The following is a 14506-nucleotide window of genomic DNA, read 5'->3' on the forward strand; positions in this document are numbered from 1 at the left end:
CACTACATCCAGAAAAACTGACTATTAGGTGTGCTTCGTGGACTGTTGGAATTATTTGTCCATACTTCTTCAAAAACGATGCTGGCCAGAACGTTACAGTCTTTTTCATTCCTCACTTGAAAAACATGTCTCACAGCTCGTACCACAATTGATTTGTTAAAGGAACCCATGAATTAGCCTCCAAGATCGTGCAATTTAACACCGCTAGACTATTGTCTGTGGGGGATGTGTGAAGTCGCTGGGCTACGCCGATTAGCCTGAAACGATTGACTACTTGAAGGACAACATTCGCCGCGGTATTGCCAATATACGGCCACAAATGTTGGAAAAAGTCATCGGAAATTGAACCTACAGATCCAGACAGATCAGAGCCAGCCGTGACAGCTATATGCCAGAAATCATATTTAAATTATTATGCCGAAAGATTATCTTTCGAATAAAGTCACTTTCATGTAAATTAAAAAAATCATCTTTGTTTTATTCCATTTAATAGTTCTATACCTCTAAAAAAACACCCTTTAGTACTGGCAAAAAACACCTGCACTGGTAAGTTACATAACGATAAGAAGTTTAAGTTTTCTTATAATGAAACTAAGAATCACTACAGGTTAACTGAACTAATTACAATATGTATTGAGAATGTATGAAGAGAATAAACAGGTTTTTTAGTATTAATTAACGATAATATCGAACTTATATCCACTACAGCATTTTCTAAATCATTGCGACTTTTCAAAAAGAGTTAAGTCAAGAGACTTAGAATTTACAGTTTGAAAAATGTCTGTCATATTTTACTTTTAAAATAAAATATTCTTCAAAGAAAGGACTCATTAACATAAGATTTATTTTTATATTATGAGCTATATTATAAGCTATGAAAATTACTTAATGTCCTTTGGAATCTATCTTCACAATAATATAATTGTATTTGCCCAAAGTGGTTAACATTGCGCGACTCTCCCCTATGCATATTAACTACAGAACAGGTAAGTAAAGGTGTGGATCGCTCGATGTTGTAAAAGATTTCAGTCCATTGCAGTTCATCAGTGGGCAGCTGTGTAAAGAAACTGTACGGTTGTTCAGTTGTTTCGATTTTGTTTACACAGAAAATGAGGTTAATTTGATTTGTCGAAAACGAACAGTTATTCTTCTGTATCAAAGTTTGTGTCAATCTTCACTTTTCTGTCATGTTTTGCGGCGGTAGTTTTCGATCAAAGAGTGTTGTGGAAAATGACGAATACCGCGTGGTTAAGATTGATAAGAAAACAATCAAAATATTGAGAAGTGCGAGTTTTTGTGGTGCTAATAATGGTTTCGGCCGCAATGTTTATATTTCTCCTCCAAGACTTTTGTCTCCGTCAGGGTCAAAAACGGTAAGATTATAACAATTATAACCAATAAATACCTACAATAACTGTATAAATTCCTTAAAATTTGCAATCTGTCTTTAGATAAGTTTGCATTGTTCTAGTTATTTTACTGATTGCCACGTCTGGTCTGTATATACGTAATTTCATATAGATGCTACCTTTGGCATATAGTCCTAGGAGCTTATCCAGTGAAAGCATTCTGATTATATTCATCAGATTTATAGTTAGTCTCAGATTGTTATCGTTCTTCAACATTATTCGTCTATGTATTCCTGTATGTATACTCTTAGTGTACCATAGAAATTGTCAACCAAATAAATATTTATTTATTTTCATTTTACTTATGTGTCATAAACTGATTGGTCCATCTTATAAATCTACATTAAATTGTCCTTAAAGTGTATTACTTATAGAAATAATCTTAAATTCAAGTATGCTTTTCGGCATATCTATTTAGATTTAATGTGAGATCTTAATAGATCTTGTTTAAAAAGGTAAAAATATTCTTCTTTTTAAAATGTTAACTACCAAACGCTTCACCTGTTTCTAGCAAGGTTTATATTTAGCAAACTTTGATAATGATGTATACAGAAAAATAAGTAATACGTTTAATAAATTTAGGATAAATAGGCTTTCAGCAGCTTGACCTAACAAGATCCATGAGCATAGCTCTAATCTAATTAACCTCTAGAATAAATCTAGTTTACTTTTGATGATCAGTTTTCTAGGTGACATGTTCTAGGTGTTCTAGTATAAGATTTTCAAAACATATATTATACAGTCATATCTTCTTCCATTGGTTTTTCAGTTTTGTAGAAACAACAATGTTCACTGTCTTATTCGTCCAACAATATACACTTAGAAGATAGTGTCTAGCTAGAACACCTATTGCTAACTTTATGATCTTTTTTGCTGATTTTTCTCTTTGAAATTTCAAGCAATAATTTAAAAAAGTTTGCTGGCCCTAATCCTGGCATATTAAGGCAGTGCTGCGATCGTAACTATCGTGTCAAGGGAGTCAAGGAATTCCCTTTTTAAATTGATTTTGATTAATACACAAAAGGGTTCCGGGAACGAAACTCTTCTGTAGATTGCCTTTAGTCAGCTTTTTCTTCTTTTCTTTAATCTCTTCATAATCTACTTAGCACTCATAGCAATGTTATATCGTTGCTTCGTTCCTTGTGTAGCCAGTAACTTGTATTTGTGCATTCTTGTTACATGGCTTTCTTTGCCTGATCAACTGCCTGTGAATTTCTATTATTTGATGTTCAGAAATCGACCTAAGGAAAAGATTTATTTGAATATTTGTTGAATTATTAACTCCGTCAATTTAGCATTTTTGTGAAGCATATTGTTTATTGTTTCTGCTTGTATTTCGTAATTGTTCTGGAAAAAATTTTCATGCTAGAATTCCGTATATTGTTATTTGTGGTAGCTAATTTCGTTAATTTCTCATATCTTTTTCAGCCTGTTTGCATCCACTCCTGGACAAAGGCTCTCCATATGTTCTCCACTTTCCTCTATTTTGTGCTATTTGGTGCCAGTTTCTCCCCACTTTTGCTTTGATGTCATCCAGCCACCGTTTGTGTGGTCTTCTTCCTCTACTAAGACTGCGCTCGCGTGATCTACAATGTATAATGTTTCTCATCCATCTTTCGTTGTTTTGTTGTGCCACGTGTTCTACTCAGCTCTATTTTATCTCCGCAATTCTTTTGAGTTACATCTTCCACCTTCGTCCAGCTTCGCACGTCCTCATTTCGTATATGTTCGCTCAGAGGAACTCCTAACAGCTCGTTCGATGGCCCTCTAACACTAAGTCTTTCTACTGCTGCCCAAGTTATTCTGATTCTTTTAGTTACCTCTGCCGTTTGATTCTGTGTGCCTAGTTTGATCGTGTGACCTAGGTATATATACTCTTCGACATTTGTCATGTACCATCATATAATTGTCTCTAAAGTTTTTTCTCTTACATTCTTATGGGCATGTCATACTTATATTCTATCATATTTATAAAACTTATTAAGAATCGTCCCTGTAATTATCGTAGTATTTTTTAAATATATATCCAGAATTATAATCCAAAAACTTTTCATTTTTACATTAACATGTCCATTAATACATTACATGGAAATGCAATTCATTATCTTCCTTCCGTGTCTATCTTCGAGTTAGTTCTCTGACTTTCATTGTGAAGCTACTATTCAAATTGAGTCTGCAAATTACTCTTATAATGCCTTTTGGTGCACTCCATTACTGGAGGTTTGTCACTATTCTGCGCCGCTCTTAGTAATTGTTAGACATTCATCGCTGCTAAGTTCTGATGTTACGAAGCCATGACATTACTCTTCTGCCTACACCCCTTTCAGTTATTAATCTGATAATTAAGTTATATTTCTCATTTATAATTATATGATCTACTCCTAGTTTATGATGTTTTAGTACTCCTTGATTTGTTATATGTTGTGTCGCACATAGTAGATCCACGTTTCAAAGGTTTCTAGGCGTCTTACGGTGTTTATTTTTAGTGTCCACATCTCAGTTACATACAAGGTCAGACCAAACTTAATATTTAGTTACTCTAATTCGGACGTCTAAGCTTATTTTTGGTTGCAGGTAATTTTCGTCCATTTGGAGTATGTTCCATGTTTCTGGTCTGCTTAATTCATGTTTTTATTTCTATATCTGGATCCCACTTGTCATTTAGTGCTACTCCTAGGTATGTAAATTCTCGTGTTCTAGTTGAACATTATTTAGATAAATGTGACAGTACGTCTGATATTATTAAATATTTATTTGTATAACATTGTAAACCATTTATTTGTATACCAACTCAGAAGGATCTGGCAGTGCTATAGCTCCATCTAATAAAACTAAACTAAATAATGCTACCCAACACCTAAAAACAGAAATTAGAAAAATTAAAAATATTGAATTAGTAACTATCTGAGAGAACTTACAAATGATAGTACAACAGATTTTTCCCTCTCGAGAGCATCTAAGAAATTAAAGCGACCAATCTTGCAAAATAATTCAATAAGAAATACAGATGGAAGCTGGGCAAAAAGCAATTTAAAGAAGGCTAATAAATTTGCTGAACATCTAGAGGAAACATTTCAGCTAAATTAAAGTGATAGCACACTTGAGTGGTAAAATTAAATCTGATAGCACACTCAAATTAAATTGGTCACTCAAAAAAAAAGTATCCAACGAAATTAAAGCTAACATCAATCTCAGGAAAGCACCTGGGTTTGATTTAATTACTGGGAAAATCTTAAAACAACTCCCTAGAAAAGCCATAGTAAAGCTGACATATGGAAAGTAGCAGAGGTCATAATAATCCTTAAACCTGGAAATCAACCAAATACAGTATTATCGTACAGGCCTATTTCCGTACTGCCTGTAATTTCGAAGCTATATGAAGGAGATGAGTGGTGTGTTGTGTCACAGAAAAATTCCGATGAAAATCAGGGGACAATGTCAGTTCAACGTGTTAGTGGACGACCTCTGCTTCAGTAGTGATCATCTCTTGGCCTCCCTTTCAGTATCCGCTTTGTTCATTTGTTATCTGTAATTCGAGCCACGTGATACGTCCAGTTCCACGTCAGTGTTGCTATTCTCTCTACAGCATCAACCACTCCTAATCTTCGTCGTAGCTGGCGGTTTGGGACCTTGATTCGCAGTGAAACGCCCAACATAGCACGCTTTATCGCCCTTTGAGCCACACGGATTTTTTTCACTGTTCTCCTTGTCATGGTCAATGTTTCCGCTCTGAAGTCAACACTGGCAAAACACACCGATTACAGATTTTTGTTTTAAGACATATTGGTATGTTGGATAATTTGAAAATGTTTTTTAACTGCTAAAGGCTGCTTAAGTCAGTCTACGACGAAGAAGCTCAACGGTTTGGTTATCTTTTCTTATGCGAATTTTGTGACCTAGATATTTATAGACCATTACCTGGTCTATGGATTTTGTTCCTACGCATATATCTTCGCTGACTACAAGATGATAAATTTCTTACAAATTCACATAGTTCTTCGTCCTCACATACCGGTTGCTAAGTTTATGTATTATTAATGTTGCTAGGAATGTATTTACTTTTTTTAGTTAAGTTAAATAATGACCCGTCGAAGACAATAATACAGCTGCCGTTCAGGTTCTCCATAAATATAAATAGATCGCCTGTTTATGATATTAAAAGATCCTGTTCATTTACGTAACACGGTACTTAGTTGACGTACATGCAGGTAATTCAAATTGCACTTTTTATGAACCAGGTTAAAAACCGATCGAGGCAATACATGCAAATGTAATGTTCCAGTTTAGTGGAGAAATGACTAAATATACGTGAGTTGTTCGACATTAGTCTCACTGGTCAACATCAATATTTTTTAAAAGTATATTTTTGAAGATTCTTCTTCATCTGTTGGTGTCTATTTCGTTTCGAATAGTAGCGATAATTCTGACTATAATAATAATTATTTTGTTTACTGGTTTAGTTGATATTGTGGGGAACCATTCCCAGGTTACTTATAACCTTATTAAAAGGAATTTTGTTGAAAAGTGTATAACTGTCAGTTCTTCTTCTACTACCTCTTTATAAGCAATTCTGCTTGTTCATTGGCAGATTAATACCTCTATGGAAGGTTGTTACTCCATATTTTGCGCGGTCGACCCATACTTCTTCTGCCGATTGGTGATTTATCTCTTGCTATTTTGACGACATGGGTCTCTTCTGCTTATGTGGCTATTCCATTCTTTTTTCTCTTTTGTGTCCATTCATTTATACACTGTACGTTATATTTTCTTCTAATGTCTTCACTTCCCTTTCGATCTCTCAGCGTATTTCCTGTAATTCTTCTCAGTACTTTCATCTCTGCCGTTTCCAGTAGGGATGCGTTGTGGCTGTCTCGGGTCTTATTTCTGAGGCATATATCATTATTGGTCTTACACTGGCTTTATAAATTTATAACTGTCATTTGTGGTTTAATAATCTTTTTGAAAACAATTTCCGGAGTGGAAATCCGAATTGTCCGGTAGTTTATTCTGTAACATAATGTCTCTGAAAGTAGGATTTTCTTGGTCGTCGATAGTGGGCTGGATCTGAAAATATAAGGTAGTATTAGTATTTTTTTAACATTAGCTTTTACCTTGACTTGCTAAGTGTTCTTTGTGAAGTTAAGTTTCCTGTCGAGAAGGACTCCTAGGTATTTGACTGATTCTTCTAATTAGATTCTGTTTCCTTCCATTGTGAGTTCGACTACTGGTGGATTTTTCTCCTGTGCCAACATGATGAGTTGCGTATTTTTGGTGTTGATCTTGATTTTCCGTTTCTTCGTGAAGTCTAGATTGATTCGAGTTGACTTTAGAGTTCTGACTTACAGACTTCCCCTGAATTATTAGCTACAGTTAACGGTATTTGTCATGTGTTAGTTGTCAGAGTTCTCAACGTTTTTCTTTTTGATAGTGAGTAATACTGTTATCTTTTTTCTTTAGATTTTCCAGTTCTAAAGCGTATTTCGATTGTTTAAGTTAACTAAGTATATGAGATAACGACTGCACTTAAGTTTACGTATGAATCAATATCGGCCGTCTGGAAGGTTGTTGGATTCTCCTTATCAGTATCTATGAATACTATCAAAAAACTTGATCATATTTCCTGATTTAATGTAGGCATAGAAGTCGTGTATAAAGGGAATTGGAGGGATTTGATATTGGTATAGAAATCGTGTATAAAGGGGATTGTAGGGATTTGATATTGGCATAGAAGTCGTGTATAAAGGGGATTGGTATTGTTATAACCCAATATAATAGCTTATGAAGAAATCTAATTATGGAAGCCGACTGTATGTAATACATACTGTATTATTTTAAAATTAATAATTTTTATTTCGATACTGTGTAGATCAGTAATTGGAGGTTAAAGAGTAACCTCTATGCTATCATGATCATTTGGGTCGGCTTCCCTAATTACATTTCTTCATAAGTTATTATCTTTTGTTATAACAATACCAATCCCTTTATACATATGTACTGTCTAAGCCACCATGTCTATAATGGTATTCCTCTAATGCTTTATGTTTAAGGAAACACTTCCTCGATATTCCGACAAATGGTATGTAACTATGTGAAAAGGTATTTTGTACATTTGTGCCAAAAGCAGCCAGAGCATATGTTATTCCATACTTCTTTCCGTGTCAAATTGAAAGATTATCATTTTTAAATAGATAATTTTTTGAACTACCATTCATGTCTGTATTATAAGATACAGACATATAGAAACGAAAAGATATATAGAAAACAATAAATGGCGAGTTCCAGGCAACTTTGTTGCAGAAACTTGTTGCCATAAAATCAAAGAGTTTTGGTTAATTTCAAGGTATTTGGTTCCGCAAAATCCATTTGGAGACTTGGCTTTATCGTCCTACATTGAAGATATTGTTAATTTGTAATATCGCTAGATTTTTCATATTAACATAGCAGGGACTATGTATATTGAAAATTAAAATATTTTCGTTAAAATAAACTTGGGTTTTCTTTGTTAGGTCACGTAGTTATCAAACCATCCTCGTATTCTTAAACTCTGTAAAATGTAACAAATATGTACCTATTTCTAAGGTAAACTTTCCCGTACCGTGTATAAATTTTATCATTCTTCCAAACCGCATTTCGTACATCGGCACCCATTCTCATCGCGTGCGGCAGTCTTCTTGTGTGCGCCGTAAGTTTAGTCACTGCCATTTATTATTGATAGCCTACCTTCGTAATCTTTCATTTTTGTATGCAGAAACCGGCAGTTCAAAGAAGAAAGAGAACGTGTACCGTTAATTCGCTAGATACAATCGATGTCTTGCTAGAGAGGTTGTTGAATGCTGGCAAGATGGACGGAACAATGATAGGCCCATTGGACGGAACATGACATTTACAAGACCTAGTTTTATTTATTTATTTGCCTATCGATGTTTTAAAAGAAACTTTTCAAGGAATTTGATACTGTAAACATTTTAGAATGGTCCTTTTTTCACAAGATAAAATGACAGGTTAGTTTTAACAAATGTACAAAATTGCGACAGTTTATGAGTACTGTATATAACGATTATAAGTCGAACTTAAAGAGCAGCAACAAAATTTCTGGTATAACAGGTCTAACAACAGAAATGATAAAGGTCGGAGCAAAGCGTCTGCAAGTACATATTGTATGTAATACAGGAACTAATTTACGTACACAATTTGGTAATACTAAGTATTACCAGACAACCAGAGAAAGGCAGGAATTTATAAAAGGAAAACCAAAATTTAGTGCTAGAAGTTCACAAGAGAAAGACTTAGTGTGTTAATCACATAGAAAGAAAAAATAGAGTGCCAAGCAGAATTCGGTTATTTCATATCAGTTTGATCCATATTCTATTAAACAAGTTGCAATGGACAAATAAGTCTATGACAGGACATAATAACGTTAGAAATAAGGAGACGAAATCACAAGGAAAGGATTTAATTTTTGACAAATTTGATGCAAAACAATGACTGATGCAAGAAGATTTGCTATCTACAATACTCTTTACTATCATCATCATCATCAACAACTAGCCTTTAACGTCCACTGCTGAACATAGGCCTCCCGCATGCTTTTCCACTTAGTCCAATTTGCGCCATCTGAATCCAATTTGTAGTCACCCTTTTTATGTCATCTGTCCATCTCGTTGGAAATCGACCTCTATTTGTGTTAGCTTATATTCGGGGTCTCCATTCCAAAATTCTTTTTGTCTACCGGTCATCAACTGATCTAGCTACATGACCTGTCCAGTTCCACTTTAGTGTTGTTATCCTTTCAATAACGTCGGCTACTCTTGATCTTTTGCGTATAGTAGCTTTGGGTATTCTATCACTTAGAGAAATTCTTAACATTATTCTCTCCATTGCCCTTTCCGCAACTTGTAGTTTACTCACTGTTGTTCTTGTGAGTGTTAGGGTTTCTACGCTGTAGGTCATCACTGGCAAAATACACTGATTAAATACTTTTCGTTTCAGACACATTGGAATCTTAGACCTAAAAATATCCTTCATCTTTCCAAATGCAGCCCAAGCGAGGTTTATTCTTCTTTTCAGCTCGATTGTTTGGTTGTCTCGACTTATTCTGATCTCATGGCCCAAGTATTTATAGGAGTCATCTGGCTCAATATCTTTGTCTTCTACTGAGATGTTTTTGTTGTGGACTAAATTTGTCATAAATTGTGTTTTTGAAAAATTTATTCTAAGACCAACTCTTTTTGTGGCAGTATGAAGTTCCTGGAGCATTATATGTGCCTGATCAAAGCTGTCTGCAATAAGAACGATATCATCTGCAAATTTAAGGTTATTTAAACATTTTCCATCTACATTGATGCCCTTTTCGTTCCAATCTATTGTTTAACAATCATATTCTAGCAAAGTTGTAAATAATTTAGGAGACATGTTGTCTCCTTGCCGAACGCCTCTTTCAATACGAAAGGTCCCAGTATCTTCATTAAGTCTTTCACAGGCTTTAGCATGCTGATAGATGTCTCTGATGAGGGATATGTATCGGTGATCTATTCTACATTGTGTTAGAGCTTGGAGAATTTCACTTTGATTGACCGTATCAAATGCGTTTTGATGCGACAAGTATCAGGGGTCTATTATATTCAATGGTTTTTTCAATCAACGACTTAATGATTTGCAAATGATCATTTGTTCCGTATCCAGCTCTAAATACTGCTTGCTCGCAAGGTTGATAGAAGTCTAGTTTTGATGTCAACCTATTAGTTATTATCTTCATAAACAACTTATAAACGTGAGATAACAAGCTAGTAGGTCTATAGTTCTTTAGCTCTGTTATATCTCCCTTTTTGTGTAGATAACAGCTTTATTCCAGTGAGATGGTGTAACCTCTTTTGAAAGGCATAAGTTATATAATTGTGTCAATACTGTCTTTCCACCTGCTTTAACTGCCTGAATAACGATTTGTTCATCACCAGCTGCTTTATTGTTTTTCATTCGATTTAATAACTTTGAGACTTCTTCGATTGTTATTTCTGGGATATCCTCTGACCATACACAAGAAATAATAGTGAGATGTAAGATGACACACAATAATAGGAACAAAAAATAGGGAACTGCAAGGCATCAATGTCGGTAAAGTTAACATATCTATTTTATAATACCCAATTCAGATCAAGACTATAATTTATTACGTCAAGAAAAAAATTATTGCTGCAGCCGTTTATAACCATAATTATATCTCAACAACAGCATATAAGCTTATCAAAAAAACCACTGGTCACCTTCGTTAAGATTTTGTTTAAATATTTTTTTTCAAACAGATTTCGAATATTAATTTTTTTGTCCGGGACAAAGCTTTTTGAGTCATTCTGAACAAAAAAAGGTCGGTATTAACTTTTCTCAAAGTTGATCGTTTTATAATAAGCGTTTGAAATTTGAAATCGGCCATTTTCAAAGCTCTAAAACTCAGTAAATCATTATTTTTGAACTTAGAACGTACTTAAAATAAAGTTTAAATATGCATGATGTGTTTTTTAAAAGAATTTTATTGCAAAACTCTTGTTTTTGTTAACATTGCGCGCTTGACGCGTACTGCTACCACCGTTGTGTCTCTCTGCACTAGAGTATACGTACCTGGTACACTTCTATCTGGCTCCTGAACTTATCTATTAACTTGTTTCACTTTCTATATCTTTTTATTATTTTTAAATTACTTACTGTTATAATATATTAACATATGTTAATGTAATATACTAACATATATTAATGTTATCAACTCGTATAGCTAACATGTTCGAATTACCTCAGAAGAAAGCAATCATTTAGAAGCAATATAGGATTTTGCCTGTGAATCTCAAATAATTATTCACACTGTAGATGTGTATGTAGATCTTGTAAATGAACAAATATAAAAGTAAGTCCAAAAATACAAATATTTAGGATTAATCATTAAAGACAACAACGAATATAATGAAGAAATTAAATTAAGAATTAGACAAGCAACATACGCATTTACCAAAATGAACATTGTTTTTTTATAACAGATTTGTCGATCGGATTAAGAGAGACTTTTGAGGTATTATGTGTTCTCTATAGAGAGAACTGCTGCTGTATAGAGTGGAAGCATGGGCTAAAGAAACGGATCGCCGATAGATTGGATGATTTCTAAATATGGGCTTGCAGAAGAATTCTTACAATAAGCTGGATGAACAGAGTTAAAAACGACGTAGTAGTATTGGAAAGAATTAGAAAACAAAAAGAAGTCCTAAACATTATCAAAATTAGAAAGCTGTAGATGATCATGCAGGGGTATTCAAAATGGCCAAGCTAGGTTAAAAAAGATTTGCAACAAGCCGAAATTCTACCTGGTAATCTCCAAGATCGCCAAGATTTCAGAGGTAAGGTGAGATCTACTAAGAACCTTATTACTCTCACTATCCCAGCTCCTAGCCCCGCTAGCAAGTGATCACAAGAAAGTAAAGATAAACATTCCATTCCAGAAAAAAATTACAATTAAAATTAAAAATACAATTTTGGGAAATTTGATACAAGTCAAAAAGTAGATCTGACATGGATATTTAAAGAAAAAAGATTAAACATATACAGGGTTAATAGGGTTAATACTCTGAGGAGATTTTTAATGAAGCCCTCACAAACCTAGACATGGGGATCCGAGTGAACGGTGAATACATCAATAATATCCGCTACGCCGATGACACTATGTTACTAGCAACCAGCCTAAACGATCTGCAGGCCTTATTAGCCCGAGTGCGAACTGTGAGCGTAACATACGGACTAAACCTTAATATTAAGAAAACTAAATTCATGGTTGTCAGCCGTACAAATTTAGATCCCGGAGCACTAATGGCAGGTAGCGAAGAGATCCAGAGAGTCGACAGATTCACTTACCTCGGAACTACCCTCAACGTACAATGGGACTACGCTCAAGAGATTAGATCCAGAATTGAAATGGCACGGTCTACATTTATTAAGTTGAGATCCTTGCTGTGCTGCAGTGATCTCAGTTTGGGAACCAAGATGCGGATAGTGAGGTGCTACGTTCTTCCAGTGTTACTATATGGAGTTGAAGCCTGGACACTGACGCAAGCCTCTGAAAAACGAATCGAAGCCTTCGAGATGTGGATATACAGAAGGATACTAAAAATATCTTATGTGGACCATGTCACCAACGTTGAGGTCCTACAGCGCATGACAAAAGAAAAAGAAGTGCTTAATTTAATTAAACAACGTAAGCTTGAGTACCTCTGCCACGTGATGCGGAACGAAGAAAAATATCGAAGTCTTCAACTCGATATTCCGGTAAAGTATTTGGCAGAAGAGGAGGTTGAAAAATCTCCGACAATGGTTTGGGATGACCTCAGCGGAGCTGTTTCGCAGAGCAGTCAACAAAACCATGATAGCCTTGATGATCGCCAACATCCGGACCGGATAAGGCACTGAAGAAGAAGAAGAAGGGGTAATAGAAATGTTCGCTGTAGATGCTATAATAATCTATATAGCTACTGTACTGGAGAAAAAATCTGTGTTCGCAAAATCTTCCCTGCTTCATATAATAAAACTTATTACTAATTTCTCGATATTGCTCGTCGAATTTCCATGTTTGGTGAGAGATTACGTCTCTGGATTCTTCATGAGGAACCTCAAGTGCCCATATCGATGTACTGTTACATATTTCACTATACATTGCACTATTGTATATCCATTTAACAACACCCCTGTAGTGTAGACAGTGCAGTAAGTAACAGTGTATCGATCTGAAGTCCTCGTTAACCCCTTTAGGAGCTTAACACTCGTTATTCCCCTAATTAATTCCTTTAGAATATAGTTAAAATTTTGAGAAAACAAAGATTCTATATATACATCGCTTAATTTCATTTTGTTTATTCATGTCGTGATTCCTCCACAAATATAAATTAATGTTGGAAACTTTCACCCTATTAAACGAACCTAACCAAACAGTCACGGAACCGTATAGTTCCCAAACTAATTTTTTCAGTGTAGGGCTCTATTTATTGTACACTCCGTTTTCATTATCTAACTTTATTTTCTGTGAGTCATGAATCAGTGCGTTTCCCAGTTTTCCCTAGATGGGAAAACTATGACGCGGTGACAGTTGCTTTCTGTTTTCGAGGGTGTATCTCTTCCCCTTGTTTTCGAACACAGTTCCGATTGTATTTGCTTACATAAAAGGACGAAACGGAACGCGGTGATTGTTCTGAAGTTTGCACAGAGGAGACAAGTTCTTTCTTTGTGATGTGTGGGCATATTGTTAAATTTAGCCAGTGAGGAATAAAAAGTTTTGCATATCACATCACCATAACGTCACGCAAATAGCTATGGTTACAAAGTCTTTTAAAATACAAATTTTGTTTAAATGATCGTTCAACTGAACGGGGCTCCTTTTTGGATTTTACTCACTTCATCATAGAGAATTCTAAAATAGAAACAGCTCCTGTTCATAATTGGTCATTGAACATACAGGTTTAAAAAACTAGTACCACTATGATTGAATTGTTTTTCTAAATTATCCGACAATCTATTTTTGACCCAAGGTCCCATGTATGTACTAGTCTTCCATCCACCGAACCGATTCTCTAGCGCATTCAAATTCAAAGTGTCATATACTTTTTGGGTTACAAACAGCTATGTTTAAATTTTAATTTTTTTGACCGGCACGTGATTTGACCTATGAACCCAAGGCTAAATTTCAGTTTTGCAAAATTCCGACAAAATAAGTTTCTGAATGAAGAATTTTAAAAATGTTAAAAGCAGTTAATTTCATGAATACTAGATATGACAGAATGCATGGAACAATGAACGTGGAGTGGAATATAAAGATTCTTTAATAGATTTTACAGAACCTGACAATAAAACAATAAAGGTTACAGTCATTTTACTAAACTAAATAAATTGAAGTGTAGTATTTGGTTACCCACATTAAAACTCGTTTCTAAGAGGAACTTAACTTTTAACTAAACTTTTTTATGGTAAAATCAAAAATACTAAAAAACATAGATATATTACTAAACGATATAACAAACACATCGGAGATGCATTATTTTTATACTAAAAGCAATATGATAGAACCGAAGAAAATG

At 34.6% G+C, this 14506-nt stretch overlaps 1 protein-coding gene across 2 annotated transcripts in view; it reads left to right on the forward strand.

Annotated features, from left to right (window-relative positions):
• pico (ras-associated and pleckstrin homology domains-containing protein pico) overlaps positions 1–14506 on the forward strand; it is a 639385-nt gene that overhangs the window by 392239 nt on the left and 232640 nt on the right. Inside the window, exon 1 of one of the 2 annotated variants that reach the window (XM_072519669.1) lies at positions 1042–1373. The exons of the other annotated variant lie outside the window; for it this stretch is intronic. Coding sequence (XP_072375770.1) covers positions 1188–1373 — 186 coding nt within the window. The 5' untranslated portion in view covers positions 1042–1187. Of the gene's footprint in view, positions 1–1041; positions 1374–14506 lie in introns of those variants that run through there. 2 annotated transcript variants of the gene reach the window in all.

This window comes from Diabrotica undecimpunctata, chromosome 1, assembly GCF_040954645.1.
Source record: "Diabrotica undecimpunctata isolate CICGRU chromosome 1, icDiaUnde3, whole genome shotgun sequence".
NCBI classification, from domain to species: Eukaryota; Metazoa; Arthropoda; class Insecta; order Coleoptera; family Chrysomelidae; genus Diabrotica; species Diabrotica undecimpunctata.